The 17,176-nt window shown below is 39.6% G+C and overlaps 1 protein-coding gene across 1 annotated transcript in view; it reads right to left on the bottom strand.

Moving 5' to 3' along the window:
* Positions 1-17,176, bottom strand: part of LOC127572504 (NACHT and WD repeat domain-containing protein 2) — a 69,157-nt gene that overhangs the window by 6,616 nt on the left and 45,365 nt on the right. Inside the window, exons 10-16 of the mRNA XM_052019860.1 lie at positions 15,265-15,419; positions 14,053-14,261; positions 9,019-9,158; positions 6,824-6,937; positions 4,423-4,581; positions 2,779-2,902; positions 241-444 (exon numbers count right to left, since the gene is read on the bottom strand). Of these exons, the coding sequence (XP_051875820.1) occupies positions 241-444; positions 2,779-2,902; positions 4,423-4,581; positions 6,824-6,937; positions 9,019-9,158; positions 14,053-14,261; positions 15,265-15,419 (1,105 nt within the window). The remainder of the gene's footprint in view (positions 1-240; positions 445-2,778; positions 2,903-4,422; positions 4,582-6,823; positions 6,938-9,018; positions 9,159-14,052; positions 14,262-15,264; positions 15,420-17,176) is intronic.

A 17,176-nucleotide genomic window follows, 5' to 3' on the forward strand; every position in this document is an offset into this window, starting at 1 on the left:
GCAAGCTAAAAAAAACTCTCTGTGGCCTTAGTAGTTCAGCTCTGTAGGATTAATTGTGCTATAATATTTGGTATAACGTGCCAACATACAACTCCTCAGTTGCTTTTATTGTACAGCAACTATCATATTTTATCAATGACCTAGCAAAAACACATGTGCATGAACATGCCATTGTTGATTTGTGAAAATTGTACAATATATCAATCAGTCAACCTGTCATTACTTAGTGGATTTTATTACCTTTAGTGCTGCCTGATTCTCTTCAACTGTCATGGATACAATGATATAGACATTCTTTGGCAGTTCTCTAGGAAACCAGGAAAGGTTTTGAGCATTGTAGTCATCAGACAATTCTTCCAAGCCATCCAAACTAATCAACAGAGGCTTGTCTTCAGTAGCAAGCTCCAGCATTGAAGTAAACTCATTTAGCAGTCCTGAGAACTCCTAAACAAGAGAGCAAGACCATAAGATATTAATAGAATTATAAGCAGATTAATTTCATTGTTTGTATTCTATTCTATATCCTGGACTTTAAGGCCTGGTGAAAATGGTAGCATTCTGAAAATGGAGGCTTAAGATTTAACAACTCATTGCCACTATTGAGGTGGTCATGGCCATTTTGATGTGGCCATAAGAGGAGGAGACAAACAGCTATTTGCGGGAGGCACCCAGCTCGTTAAAACGTACAAATAAGGGTCCATGAATTCAGTAGGAACCATGGGCCATGTTTGGACTGTTTGATGAGGATGTGTACCAGCATTAGGCAGCAGAAAGCCCCAAGGGGTTTCAGAAAGGTGGGCAACTCTTGATTTTTGTGGGACCAAGGACCATTCCTGCTGCCTCTGCTCGCCCAACTCCAAGACTGTTGCAAATTCTGACTTCTTCCTTCTGTCAACTGGGATCTTTGCAGAGCTTCACCTCACCTCAGCTCGTCACCTGAGACACCTAATACTGTAGCAATCTGAGGCTAGGAGGTTGTCCCAGAACATCTGTAGTCTGCTGACCTGTATATATCAAGCCAAGTTGTCAAGTACATGACATATCCCAGCAGTATTACCAGTTAACCGAAATATTCTCCCCTCCATCTTCCTGGTTGCTAGTCTAGAGGAGAATGCAACCCCATTTAACAAAAAACATTGCTTCTCCAGACTTCAAATCAGTGCGTATAATATATAATTGTCTCCATTCTCCAATCAAAAGGCAAGGAGGTCTAATGTGCAGAATAATATTTTGGTGCTTCTCCTCTGCCACATCACTTAGTCCAATGTCCATAATTCCCACTTCATCCGTCCCCACTGTCAAAAGTATCTACATGAGGTGCTACCTCAAGATGGCAGCATCTATCATCAAAGATCCCCACCATCCGGGCCATGTCATCTTCTCGCAGCTACCGTTGGGCAGGAGGTACAGAAGCCTGAAGTTCCACACCACCAGGTTCAAAAACAGCTACTTCTCTTCAACCATTTGGTTCTTGAAACAACCTGCACAACCCTAATCACTACCTCAGTAGAACAACACTATGACCACTTTGCACTACAATGGGCTTCGTTTTTCTTTTTTCTAATTGTGTTCTTTCTTGTATAATTTTGTATAATTTATGTTTACTCTTTGTTTTTCTTGTGAATGTTGTGCCTCTAATGCTAAGTGACTGTGATGCTGCTGCAAGTAAGTTTTCATTACATGTACTTGTGCCTATGACAAGAAACTTGACTTGACTTGATCTGCTCAGTGTGGAATGAGTCCCTTGTTGTTTTTTCATAGGTTATGAGATAATCAGTAAAGAGATTCAATGAAGAAAGGCGAGGAATGCAGGGTACATTGAAACTGTTACATTGAAAATTAACATGCGGCATTCGGGAATTGGCAATAAGGACAATAATAGTGAAGAACAAAACTTTCTAACTGAAACCTGTAGGAAAGACAGATATAATAATGAAGGATGAACCCACTGGAGTTTCTCTTTGAAAGGATGAGACTCTCACCACTGAAGTTAATGGACCCAAGGGTATAATTAAATTGAAATAATGGGCTAAATATCAGCATTTTTAGTAAATGAATTACAAAACATCTGGCAACAATATTTTGCAGCAGTCAACCATAGTGGTTAAGGTGGTCAGGTGTATCCATTAGCAGCATCATCTCTGGAAGTTATTTTCATTAGTGCATTAGGATCACCTTCACTTCCTGTCCTGGACAGTACAGAAAACATAGAGAACAGGAGTTGGAGTAGGTCATTCACCCCTTTGAGCCTTCTCCGCCATTCATTACGATCATGGCTGATCCTCCACATAACACCATTTTCCCACTGGTTCCTATATCTCTTGATGTGTTTTATGTCTAGAAGTTCATCTATGTCCTTCTCAAATATATTCAGCAATTTGCCCTCCAATGCTTTCTGTGACAGAGAATCCAAAGGCTCACCGCCCTCCGAGCGAGGACATTTCTCCTCATCTCAGTCATAAATGTCCTACCCCATATCCTAAGACTGTAAGCCCTCATTCTGTACCTTCCCAGCCAGGGAAACATTCTCCTGTATCCAGTCTGTCCAGTCCTGTCAGAATTTAGTCTGCTTCAATGCAATCTTGTCTTACTGAATCAGAGAGGTAGTGGCAAACCACTTGTGGATCCTCTTGTGAATTTTACGCTGTGGAAAACAAGGGGATGAAAACTGGGCTGGTTCAATGGTTGGAAGGCCCACCTAACTAGATCACTGCCCAGGTACTGAAGTTGAGAGTGACCCCCATATAACTTTCAATATCGTCTACTTAACCACAATACCTCTGAGAAATGTATTGACTTATTATATATTTCAGCAAGTTGAATGCACAAATTCCGAAGAAGCAAGCGAATACTTCTGCTTTCTCCTGTGACGCCAACAAAGCGAACAATTCTACGCAATTCTCTGAAATGTAAAAGACTTGTCAGTTTTAAATTGCTACACATTACAGTTACAACCAGAAAAGAAAGAGCTGCCTTAATGCACTAACACAAATATTTCAATGTTTGCACCAAATGTTCTAACTGTGAGATAGCATTGCAAACCATGCTATAATCAGGACATCCAAGCAACTTCTAAGATGTGTTGTGAAACAGTGCTCTCCAAAAACCTTAAAACTAAATGAAACTTCATTTTGAGGAGACAATCACTGTCACTCCTCCAAAACCTACTGGAGCATGATCCATAGCCAATTCAACTATGTCAGCTGAATCTTCATGGGATCTGAATTCAGGAAAGTCAGCACCAAAATTGCAGAGAAAATTGCTGGCTGTGTTTGCATTTGCAATCCTAACTTGTCACAAAATGAAGACTGGATCCACAAAAATAATTCAGAAATATTTTAGATTGCATACTGATTTGGCATCCACGTAGTCTGGCGGTATATCAGTAAAAAAGACAACATTATATTTGGTTACAACATTCATCTGGCAAATACAAGGCTAATTCTTCCCCGTGAATATCAGCACTTGAATCCTGTTTAAATAAGTGAATTTAAAACAAACACTAACATACACAAAGGATAATTTATAGTCCTTTTCAGCAAGTGAACAGGAAGTAGTCACATGAAAACCAAGTGCATGAGACTGGAGAATACAGATGATATACAATATCATCGAAAATCAAGGAGTTTCATGTACACAGTCACAAACAATGATCAAGTGAAAACATGTGTTACAGCTTTGGAATTAATTGCCAATACAGCTTGAATTAATTGATGTCCAATATGATTACAAATTATGTTTAAATATAAACATGACCTCCCTGTTGGAGTGGTGTTTAATTTAGCATTGAATTATAATGTCAACTTTCAATTAGGTTTTAGCACAGAGAAATAAGTAGGTTAAAATCTATCTGAGAATATGCTAATTTGTGTTCTAACCAAATTAGACACAACTTTATATTCTGTTTTCAAAGTGTTATCAGTCAATTTTAGATAAATTTTATACACGCATGTCAATATTGATGTGTGAATAAGCATTCATTAGGTCAATGCTATCTAGTACATTTGACTCCAATAGAGTGCTGCACATGTTTCCACTTAAACAGAATTTGTAACCATAGACACAAAAATCCTTGAATATGGTTACTATCAAGGGAAAACATTCAATGAATTATTTACACTGCAGTATATTAATTTCCATTATCTGAGACTAGGTTCTATTTACATAGGGTTGATATTCTACTTGACAGCAGAATTCATTGAACAATGTTTAATTGTTTTATTGGCTGATACTCCATATGTGAAACTGAAATCACAATGCCAACTATAATATAATATTGCAAATATGCACTGCAAGGAAGTTCTGATCATTAAGTTGTCAAGGCAATGGAAGACTGATTGTTCTAATGTGCTGACTTCTGATGTCAGTCTTCCTTTCTCTGTGGCATAAGGCAATGTTACAAATTGAGGATCTGGCACTTACCCTGAGATCCATTCAGAGGACAGGATGGATGCCTTGGCAACGAGAGAACTCTTGCCACATCCCACCTCCCCAAGAAGTACAATCGGTTTTTGTTTCGACTGTTGCAGACATTCCTTCAGGCTGAGCAAAAAGGTTTCTCTTCCAATGAAAAATGAAGCTCTTTGAAAAGATTAGCAATAATAAACCTTTTAATTAGGACAGTACTGGACCAAAACTTTTGATACAGAGGGCCCCACTTCCAAGAAACTTCAATATGACACTTTGATAGTTGGATGTTCATTCATCAAACAATAAATTTGCACTGAGATTTGTCATGATCTTCCACTAAACACTAATGTAAAATGTACATCTTTGGTATAATTAATAAGTAAAGCAAAACCATATTTGAAATTAAGGAGATTCTCACTCATAGAAGAGCAACACTCATAAGTATTTTAAAATAAATTGATTGCAATATGACAACAGCCACCAACTGGGCCAATGCTTTCTCTTGAAAAACCTGCAATGATTTTCAATGCTTATCACATGATGTATTAACTGCATATTGTACATCATTGCAAATGTCCTGATTTCCACTGGAACCTCAACAAGAACAGCTTAAACAGACTTTTTTTTTGAAAGAGCACAACCTCTTCAATGAGATTAAGATCTAAGTAACCACACATTGTCTTGATTCCTGGGTTGCTATCTCCCCTCAAATTATGCCTCAGATTATACTAGACACAAAAACATCTCCCTCATAATTAATGATATCCTTTGAATTCCACCAGGAGATGTGTGCAAACAACAATTCGTGATATACAGTAAACTGCTAACTGTCGTCTGAAGTAAAATGTTGCAAATGCTGGTAATATGGAATAAAACCAGAAAATATTGGAAATACTCAGCAGTACAGGCAGCATGTGTTGAGAGAGAAATAGTTATGGTTTAAGCCTATGACTTGAAGTTTGAAACGTTAATCCTGCTTCTCTTTCCACAGATATTGCCTGAAACTCTGAGCATTTCCAGCATTTTCTGGTTTTATTTGTATCCTCTGAAAGATGGGTTCAAAAATTAGTGCAAATTAGTCATAAAACTGGAATACAAGCAAATACTCAGTAGGTCAGGCAGCATGCGTAGAAACTAGATATAATGAAGAAACGATATTCTACCTTTGCACTGGCTCTTTTGGATGGATACACAAGCAATTGCTGAGGCTGGAATCTGGAGCAAAAACTAAACTGCTGGAAGAACTCAGCAGGTCGAGCAACATCAGTGGAGGCAAAGGGATGGTCGACATTTTGAGTCAAGACCCTGCACCAGTCCTGATGCAGGGTCTTGACCTGAAACATCGACCATCCGTTTCCCTCCATAAGTGCTGCCTGAACCATTGAGTTCCTCCAGCAGTTTAGTTTTTGCTTATAATTTTGGCTCTTTTCAGAGTTTCAGTGTTATGGTATGTTTATCTATTTAATCAAGCAAGAACAGACTTAATCAGATATATGTGGGGAGGAAACGTTATAGGAAAGGGAAGACCCTACTGAACATCACAGGAGGGCTACATTTGAAATTTGTCCCACGGCTCCTGGCCAAAAGCTGGAGAGCTCGAGTGGCTGACTGTGGTATGGTGAGGAGGGGGTAGAAGGCTACAGATGGCAGCACAGGGAAGAGAGGCCAAGGCCAGGATCTTTGTGAGGTTGGAGGGGAGGAAGGGCTTTAAGGGGGAGAGCAGAACGCAAGTGGGAACATCACCTCTGACAGGTCAATCACTGCAGTTCAGATTGGGGATGTGGGAAGATACTCCTGCTTACTCTGACCCACAAGTAGTTCTATATCAAGCTGTATCTGGCAGAATTCTTCTCCTGTCATGTTCATTCTGCCTCCACATCTCCTGTAGAGATTCCCGGTGCTCAACACCTTCCTGGATGCTCTTACTCCATTTTGACCCATCACAGGCCAGGGACTGTCGTAAGTTGAAAAGGATAATACTTTTTCTTTCAAGGAACTTTGCAAACATCTTTGAAGCATTACTCTTTCATCCTGGAAACCTCTTACCATGATGGAACTCGATGTGGCAGGTTACTGTCAGCAATCTGGTATCGGACACAAGAATGATTTGGACCACCCATTAGAGCTGGTTGAGTGATGAGTGTGAGCACTAAAGTTGGTTTGCTTATCTAGCCAATGGATTTAGAAGATCCTGCTGAGACAGTATTGCTGGTTCCTTGCCAATGGTTTGAGGTACTTGCTGTGGGTAGATCAGTTCCCAGGTGTAGGACTATTGATCTAACAACCATTGTTTATGACATGTTTCTATGAAGTTTTTTAAATATCTGAGCTGCGAATCAGCTCTGTTTTTAAGACCAGGCATTAAGGAATTATTAGTCACAGATATAATCTGTAAAACTTCTACAAAACTCACAGTGTGTGACAATGCTGCACGTGCTCTAGTATCTCCTCCTGGACCCAGTTCTTAGCTGTGTTTGACCTACTTCCTTTCCCTGGCATTCTCTCAGCATTCTCTGATCCAACAATCCTGTGGGGAAGATGTTCAAGGTCGAATAGTTAGCACAATGTATTTTATCAATCTAAAATATTGAACCAAATTTATTGCACAAAACCAAGTATTCTTGCCAAAATCAAAAATAAAGTGTTTTCATTAAATAGTCAGCAAAGCATAAGTTTACTTCGATTGACATTCAATGAAATTACCAACATCTCAACCACTCCCACAATGAACCATTTTTAAAGGCTGATTTAAACAGAGGACATGATTGGGGATGTGGAAGCTGGAATGAGCAGTGGGTCATTCTGCCATCCAAAGAGTGAGGACCTCGAGACCAGGAACCTTTAATGAGGATCCTGGCCATGTTAAATGTTTGAAGGTAGGCCAGAAACTACGTAGTCTGGATGACCACCTTTCAAACACTGAACAGCCATTTCAATGAGATTCCCTGTTTTGTGATGGTCAGTGTTCCCCTGCCTAAAGAGGGGTAAATAAAATGGTGGGGGTCAACTTATGCACCCACTCATACTTTTCCTACTGAGTGGGATTGGGTTAAAATTGACCAATTACATTTACAAAATAGTTTTTTTATGTTTCATTTGTATAACTCATACTGAATTCATGCTATACAATTATATATATGTAACAAGTAAGGAGAAATGACAAGTTAGACATCCATTCTGGTTTCTCCTTCCCATCCCACTCTGAAGATAATTGAGTGAAAATCACAAGAGTTTTCTCTTAATTTGTAACCAGTGTCTGAACTGAGTCCCTAGACTTGGTGCCACCCAAGATGTAGGTTTGCTTCTTTTACAAGGTTCCTATTGATCCTTGCACAAAGGATTCACATTTATCAGGAGGAAGTATTTCTGGCACCCAGAGGTTCTTTAACTTGTGAGTCTTCAGATCACACGGGGAGTATGCTCTGAAAATGTAATTCCCCACAAGTACAAGTTATAGTGGGAAGACATTATTTTATGTGCATATTTTTATATGCATTTTTAAAAATATTTTTATATATTTAACTTGTTCACAGAAAAACTCCTTATTTCACAGAGGAAACCCACATAAAATGGTTTGATGCACTTATAAGGGCAGCTTTTCTCTGCACCAGTCAAAATGACCAAACATGTTGTGAACCACAAAGTAAAGGATGTTTCATTTTAAGGAGATTTTCACCATCTATCAACAAGGGCCAAGATATAGGCTTCAATCTTGAATGCTGACCTTTTAACTTAACTTGGTGAATCACTGCTCCTTTTCTAAATATTTACACTTTATAAAGGGGGCTCACCATAGCAATTGTTACTTGGTTACCATGAGAAAAATTGCCAGTGTCTTTTGGTCTATGTAATTATTGTAACATTTGCACTGTAGTGTAAAATTGTGTAGGTTTGAATCAAGAGCAAACCTTGCCTGATGAAAGAAGCTTCGTCTATATCACAGGTGAATCAGGCTGCTTGTTGGATATTAATAATAGAATTTTACGCATTGGCCATTGGACGTTAATGGCCATTGGAAGTATCACTCCAGCTTTGCAAGGACAAGGGTATTTCAACAATAAACGTGGATCTTGACATATTTGTTATTAGAATTGTAACAAGGCACTGAGAGGGTAGGGCAGCAGTCAGTGACTCAGTGGTGCTGTTTTCATAAAGAATCTCTGGCACATAAACAGGCCATTCGGCCTGACAGGACAATGCCAATGTTTATGCCCCCATACTTGCTCGCCCACCCATGTTTGTCTAAACTAAGCAGTACAATCCATCCCCTTCTACCTTGCGTGCTTATCCAGTTTCTCGCTTAGAATTCATTTGAAATACATCTTAAGTGCAAGTCATCAATTTGAACAATAAATCACATTTAATATTAAGTAAAAATGATCCAGAAGTAGAAAATTACTCTCTAGTTCACAAGCTAAATGTACAGTGCAGGAGTGTCTATGTGTTCTCCACTCCTGAAATTTAGTTCTACTGAAGCCAATGGAGAGCATTACACAACTGTGACAATGGGATGCATTTAGAATTAGGGATGAAATCTACCATACAGCCTCAAGAAACAGATTGAAGATTTTAATTTCTGATACAGTAGAGTGAAGCAGAAGCACTGACCTGTTAAAATGGGTGATGAAGGTCTTTCGAAAATCATTACACAGATGCTCTGTGTAGAAAAAGTGGGACCTGTTGAGCTCTGGATTGATTCCATCCCGTCCCCAGCTGACCTTGTACTCATAAATATTGGTATGACGAAGCTATTGGGCATAACATTTATTATTACTTCACAATCTGAGAGAACATTGTAAGGACATAAACTAAAATGAACACAGAACTCTGTCAATTAAAAGAAGCTACAGTTAATTCCTAAGAACTTCAAGGAGATGAATGAAATCAAATAGAAGAGGGCTTCCCCAGCACACTATGTGGTAAAACATTGCATGCTGGGTCATTATGTGTTTCCGTGGAGACAGTGCCTCCAACAGTGCAGCATGGTACTCCACTGAAGGGGAGCGTCGTTTTGTGCTCAAGTGTCTTTATTCGAAGCAAAAGTGCTACTCACTGAAACACTTCAGTAAGTAAAGGAATTCCTCCTACATTTTTGAATGTTTATTAGATATAAAATCCAGCATCAATTGGCCACTGTTCAGATCATGGGGGCAGCGGAGGTTAACTAAAGAGATGGAATACTGACCTCCTGAAAGGCAAAACACCAGCAAAGGGCAGTGGGGATATGGTAAGGTTGATGGATCACATGTGAAGAGACACAAATACTCACCTGGGGAGCAAAGTGCATAATAGTTAGGTTCAAGGACACTAATGACATTGCTATTATATAGCATATCATGTTGTATGTAAAAATATCAAGGATATGGTAGTGGCTTAGGTAAGTTACTATTAATGTTGGCCACAGAACTACCACATTGTTTTAAAAATCCATCTCATTCACTCATGTTCTTCAGGACAGGAAATCTGCCATCCTTATCCTGTCTGGCCCATACTGGAGTTGACAATTATGAGATTAACTCTTAACTGCCTTCTGTTGGGGTCTAACAAGACACTTGTATCAAATCACTACGCTAAAGCGGAAAAGGGATAAAACTGGATCAACCACCTGGCGTCCACCTAGCTACACAAGGAGTGCGGGGTGCATTTTGGGAGATGATGGGGTAATGAGTAAAATTTTTCTGTTGGACCTAGGTGCAGCAACCTTGACTTTCTATGGCACTGCAATATGAGGAATGAAGATGTCCCAGGTCACTTCTCTGAGCGGTTTCTTGAGTTCTCCCTAAGGCAGTCACTGGACACCAGAACAATGCCCATCAAACTTTGCATTTGGGGGTAGAATCTTTATTTTTCTCTTCAAGAACCAAGGTCTGCACCCCCTTCCAACACCCCCTCACTCCAACCTGATTGTAAACTGCCAGGTGGCCATTTAACTAATCCAGTGCAGTTGGCCATGAGATGGATTTCTCCACTACCCATCTCAGCCATGCCATCAAACACCAACTCCATTCACTAATGGGGTTGAGCATGACACTCTGTTTTATCAAATTGTATCAAATCACTAGATCGTATCAAATCACTACCTTAAAGCTGTCATTCCAAACAATTTCAAACTTTGTCTATTTCTTTATAACAGTTTGTTTATTAAAAAGCTTATCTCCAAACTACTTGAGCATATGTCATTAGTTGGTGGAGCTTAAATAGAATATTTATCTAAGATTTGGCAAGCAGAGCATTAGAAAAGAAACACCATAGCCATCAATTATGAAAAGCTGGAATGAATATGGTCTATTGTTCAGGTGTAGAAAAGTATATCCAATTTAGATAAAGTATTGATATAATTCTGTAGCTGTAAATCATATAGTGTAGTGTACTGTTTCCAAAGACAAACAGCTGTCACTTGTTTCTTTTTAACACTGACATTCTTCACTTCCAATGTACCAGGAACTAAACACACCAGGTGGTGTTTGTTTCTTGGGTTTGATCTCACTCCTGTACCATTAGCTGATTGCACCTGTCACTGCAGAGAAGACATTCTCACTAACTCAGGATCCCCAGGTTAAAGAGAGGAAAATTTCATTAAGCTCTTGTTTGCAGTGTAGAGCCAAGCCCTTCACAGCTCCAGTGACCCGAGTTCAATCCTGACCTCAGGCACTGTCTGTATGAAGTTTGCACGTTCTCCGTGTGACTGTGAGAGCTTCCCACAGGATGTTCCAGTTTCCTCCCACATCCCAAAGACATGTTGGGAGGTTAATTGGTCACTATAAATTGCCCCTAGTGTGTTGGTGAGTGATTGGAGGGTTGATGGGGATGTGGGGAGAATAGGTTAAAGGGAAAATTGGTGGGGAATAGGATTGTGCTATGAACTGGCATAGACTCGGTGGGCTTCCATGTCAGAAGGAAATATAGTAATGTAGATGGGAGAGGTGGAAGGGGTATTCTTATCTTTGGGGCAATTTTAGTAAGTTAGATTTCTTCATGACTCTCTTCAATTGCAGCATTCCAGCCTCTTTTCCTGCATTATCTATTCACTACTAGATCTCAGCTAGATTCCTGCCATTGAGCGAGAGGCCACCAGGTCTTGTTGTATCCCGGTCTAACCATTCAGATAATGATCTGTCTTTCTGTTTTTAGAACCAAAGTTGGATAACCTCACATGTATCCACGTTATATTTCATTTTCCATACATCTGCCTTCTTACCTGCTTCTTTGCATTCACTTCACAGCTCATATTCCCGACCACATTTTTTGTGTCAGAGATGATTATTGCCTGGCACTAGATCATGGGGTCTCAGTGATAGAGTGACATTGGATATTAATGGTTGGACTTTCTCTTGTTGGACATGATCACTGGCCAGCATTTTTGTGGGCTGAAGGGTCACAAAATTGGCCACTTATCAGCCTGAACCTCAATGTTGAAAATCAAGAGCATGCAGATACTGGAAATCTGAAATAAAAACAGAAAATGCCGTACAGACAGCAGGTCAGACAGAACTAGTGGAAAGAGAAACAGAGTTAATGTTTCAGGTCAAAGACTCTTGATCAGAACAGGGTGAGAAAGAAAACAAATGAGTTTTAAGTTGCAGAGAAGGTGAGGGAGGGATGGAGAGGACAAAGGGAATATCTCCGATACAGTGAGACCAAGGTTACCATGGGGATAAGCTTAATAGAGGATTCTATTAATAGAATCGGTGGACTAATGGAGGCAGTTAGAGAATGAGAAAGTAAAAGTTAAAAAATGCAGAGTTTTAGGATATGCCCAGCAAGTAAGATGGTGCTAATGGAAAGAAAAGAACTGAGCCAATGTCATAGATGGACTGGCCAGTCTGATACAGAAAGAGTGAATTACCCAAAGTTGCAGAATGCGATACTGAGTGTACTGCAACACTCGAGGGATCTGTCAAATGTGACCTTCACTGTTTCTCATCTATTACTTGCATTTCCACTCTCACACCTTCTCATGCTGGACAAAGTAAAGGTAGTCCCAGCAGACATCACTTTCCACCCACCAGTCTTTGCAATTTCCACCACCTTCAATGAGATTCCACCAGATACATCTTCAGCTCTCCTCTCCTTTCAGCATTTCAAAGGGACAGTTCCCTTTGCGAGTCTCTGGTCTGCTCTTCTGCCCCATTCAACCACTCCTTTTCTTCTGGCACTGTCCCATACAACACTGGTGCTTTCACCTCTTCTCATCCCAGCATCCAATGCCCCAAACAGGCTTTCCAGTTTAAGTGGCCATTCACTTGGACTTCTTCCAATCTAGTGCATTTGGTGTTCACAATACGGTCTCCTCCATAGTGGAGAATCAGAACACAAATTGAGTGACTACGTTGCAGAGCAACCGCATTCAGTCCTGAGCTTCCCATGGCCTGCCACCTTAATTCTCAACCCCACTCTTACTCTGGCTTATCTGCTTGTGGCTTTCTGCACTGTTACAATGAGGTCTAATGTCAGTTTGATGAACAATACCTCATGTTCCATCCTGGCATATTGCAGCTTTCCACACCTAATAACAAATTCTAGAACCTCATATAACTTGCTCTGTATGTATCAGAACTGGCCAGATGGCTGAGATGTTGGCTCCGTTTTCCTTTCTTTATTAGCACAGCCTGACCTGCTGGGCATTTTGTAGCTTTTATGTTCCTTGGTTTGTATTCACACTTTCTAACTGCCCTCATTTCCTGGCTTTTATATTCCACTGTTCAGATTCCCTCTTTTTAACTTCCCCCATTAACCCATTTACTGCATGACTTTGTCCCCATGGTAACCCTGGCCTTAATTTATCAGAGATATTCATACCCTTTGCCTGTCCTCCTCCCTCCAACACTCTCTGCAAATTAAACCTGAATGCAATGCCCATCAAATTTTGCATCAAATGCAAAATTTTGCATCAAATGCAAAATTCCAGCAGTTTGCTTTTTTTTTGCTCCAGATTCCAGCATCTACAGTCTCTTATGTCTCTGTTGTCTCAATCTTGTTGTGTGCTTTATTTTTTTGAGAAATTATGGAAGGAATTGAAGATTGGGATATCCGGTGATGAATGCTCAATGCCTGACTTTAGGAAGATCATTGATGAAGCTGGTGGAGCCAAGTAAACTACACTGAGGAACCTCATGTCCAATGTCTTGGAGCGATGGTATTTGACCACCAACATCCATAACCATATTTCTTTGTGCAAGGTACACTTCAGCCAGTGGAATGTTTTCCCCTTTATTCCTATTGGCATTAATTTTATAGTGCTCCTTGATGTCTGTTTTTGTCAGATCCAATCTTGCAGACCGACAACTTCAAAAGTTGATCTGTTTCATCTTAAAAATGAAGGTGAGGAGGAAAAAGATGGGGTGTAGACAAATATAATAGCCACAATGTTTTACATTACCATTCAATTGGCTAAAGTTTCATTGACAACTGTTAGAAAGAAAGCATAACGATGAATCAATTCATTCTTTAAGCTAAAGAAACAGTCATAGAAATAATAACTGAAGGGATAGAGAGAAGACAAAAGATAAGCAACAAGAAAAGAGATACGAGGTGGATCTTTAATAACTCCTGTAATTATCAGTACATTTGCATCGTATTTGGTGTCACATAGGAATAATGGAATTCAATAACACAGGAAGTTATAAATAAACAACTTCTTACCCTGGCATGGATGCTTTCCAGAAATTTTTTGTGGGCTTTCCACACTAATGTGTTCAGCTGTGGTTTCCTTGGAAAAACATCAATGTAATCTGAAGCTCTCTCACTTGAAAGATTGTACTGAATGTCGGTGATATACCGTTTAAACCAATGGCAGTGGTTCTCTGGGACTCCTTCGGTCTGCAGACCTTGTTTAACCTCCTGTTCTATAACTGAAAGGAAAACAACAGAAGCTCAATTATCCATTTTTATTATAAAAGACATTGACTGACTGATTTATTGATCAAGTAACTAATAAGAATGGTAATGGCCATAAATTGCATCACAGCTTACATGAAGCCTTGGGGAGATTTGGCTGGATCAGTAGAAGTAGAGCTATATGAGAGCAGGAGAGATCAAATATGGAGTTCCTGACTCGGTTGAACACTAAAATGCTGTCAAGAATGTCTGGGCAGGGGTTATGCACCAGCTGCAGTCAAGGAATGTCTTTGCTAATTTGATCAAGAAGAGTCTTAGTCTTGTGAGTGGGATGTAGCATATTGAACTATTTGGAGACGTGTAGCCTGATGGAAAATGTGTATTTATTGAGGAAACAAGAAACAGAAATCTCACTAAAACACAAACTTCTTTCAGCACTTGACAGAATTGATGCAGGGAGGATGTTTCCACTGGCTGGGGGTGTTTGGAATCAGGGACCATAGTCTCAAATAAAGGGCCAGCCATTCAGGACAGAACAACATGAAAACATGCAACATGCAACCAAAAACATGCAACAACAAATTACTAGCTTCTTGGTGAAAAACATTTTTCATCAATAAGGTAGTGATTTCTTGTTACTCTCTACACAAGAGGGCTGTGGAGATGCAGTCACTGAGTATAGATTTTCAAATATTAAGGGAACCAAGTGATATGGGGTTAGTACAGGATAGTGGTGCTGAGGTAAAAGGTACTTCTATTGAATTGCAGGTGCAAGGGGCCAATGGCTTATTCCTGATTCGGTTTCTTTTTCACTAATTAATTCCAAAATTATTGACAAATATTCATTCATATTTGTCTTTCTAACAAATACTTAGTGATGGGATATGAAACAATATATTGTAAAAATCAATTTACAGTTTGGAAAAGCTGCATAGATCATCTAATGTGAAATTGTTATGATTATTCTTATTGTTATTTCAGATTTAAATCCAGTACTGCTGACCTTTCCATCATTACCTGTTTCAAGGAGATTTGAGGCCACTTCTTTGCCAAGAGCCAGAGGTGCATATTCCTGAAGGATGCTCCATAGCTTCTGGGAAGAATTTGACCAGTTATTCCTTGATTGTTGTCTGCGGGAGGGATCCTTGCTGTAAAAGTCTTGGAAGTGTGCACTGTGAACCAAAGTAAAGCTCTAATTCTGAGAATTTAGCATGAAAATATCTATTTTTGAATTTATGCAAGAAACAATTAGGAAATACCTAATTTTTATGATGTAATATAGGGACATAGCTCTGAGGTAAGGAGCTAGTCATTTAAAAGTGAGGTGCGTAGAAATTTCTCCTCTCAGAGGGAGGTGAATCTCTGGAATTCTCAGCCCCCAAGGGCGCTGGAGGCTGGATCATTAAATATGAGATGGATAAATATTTGAAAGATCAAAGAACTGGGTTATGGGGAACTAGCAAAGAAGAGGAGTGGAGGTCAACGTAAATCAGCCATGATCATATTGAGAGGTGGGGCAGGCTTGAGGAGCCAAGTGCCTTACTCCAGGTCCTATTTTCTTGTGTATAAAGTGGCACCAGGTAGGTCAGATGAAAGATGACGGTCAAAAAGACAGGGGCTAACTGATGTAAATGGATCACTGGAAGGACAGAAGGGGAACATCAAAGGCAATTTAACTGACTTCCACTCCTTCTGTCCCTCCAATTATAGGGACCTGACAACATCTCATACAAAGACCTGAAAGTTGACAGGTTATGTTTTTAACTAGCAATCAGCTGACAAGACACTACAGCTTGCCATCAGGGCCCACATTGTTAGATTCATACAGCATAGCTGCTGCTCTTAACAAAAATCTAACTTGATGCAATGACCAAAAGATTCAGTATGTTTTTCCAGATTGTCTCACAAAGCATCTACACCTTTTATCTACCCCTCACTTAATACCTACCAGAATAGCCGAGTGTTAAACACAATCAGAAAATAAGCTATTACTGCACAGGGAGCCTGCCAGCCACCTTGCTAACACTCCAAACACAGCTTTAGCCAGTATGTTTTCAATGATATTTCTTCAAGCCGACCACATTCCAAAGAATATTCATGGTTAATTTTTGCAATGATAATCAAAAAACAACTATTCACAACCTCTATAAAATAAATAAGAAAATTGTAGATTGAAAGCCCATCAACAAATATTCAGTGTTATTCATATGAAATTAAAACAGAAAATCGGAAAAGCACAGCAGATCAAACTGCACTGATGGAAAGAGAATAAAACTGAATATTTGTTGATGGGCTTTCAATCCATGAGTTCGTAAACATTACAGACCAATGGAAGGGGAGGGTTTAACAAAAATGGAGACATGGAATTGAATGTGAGGAATTGAGTAGCTTTAAAGGAAACATTTTTTCAATGTGGGAACAAGTTTGCCAGGCAGAGAGTGGCAGTAGATGGAAATTGACAGGACTATTATTTAAGAAGAAACCAGATACAGCCACAGTTGCAATCCTTCCATCCACACTCATTTACCGTTGTGGTTTTAGTCTTCGATGTAAACCTGCTAGTATTTTGGCTGTCTCCCCATTAATTGAGGAAGATTCTAATTCATTCCGAAGGAACTCCCATTCTAATTTTGTTAAGAAATGCCTCCAATTCTGATTTCTTAATTCAAATAAAACGTTAAACATGGACCCAGTAGTTTCACTGACCACCTCATCAGAACGAGTTCCTCACCTCTTGCATGGTAAATTGTCTGACTCTGTATGAGCCACTTCAGAGATCAGATCCACCTGCATCCAGATGTATGTTAGAGTGTACAGCTGGACACAGGGGCACCTGATGTAATTGATGTTGTGCAAATCAGCCTGCAATCATGTTTCAGAAATATGTTCAATTTAATAAAATCAGCAGATCATTTTTCTTCTCATTCTC

Source organism: Pristis pectinata, chromosome 7 (assembly GCF_009764475.1).
Source record: "Pristis pectinata isolate sPriPec2 chromosome 7, sPriPec2.1.pri, whole genome shotgun sequence".
Taxonomy (NCBI): domain Eukaryota; kingdom Metazoa; phylum Chordata; class Chondrichthyes; order Rhinopristiformes; family Pristidae; genus Pristis; species Pristis pectinata.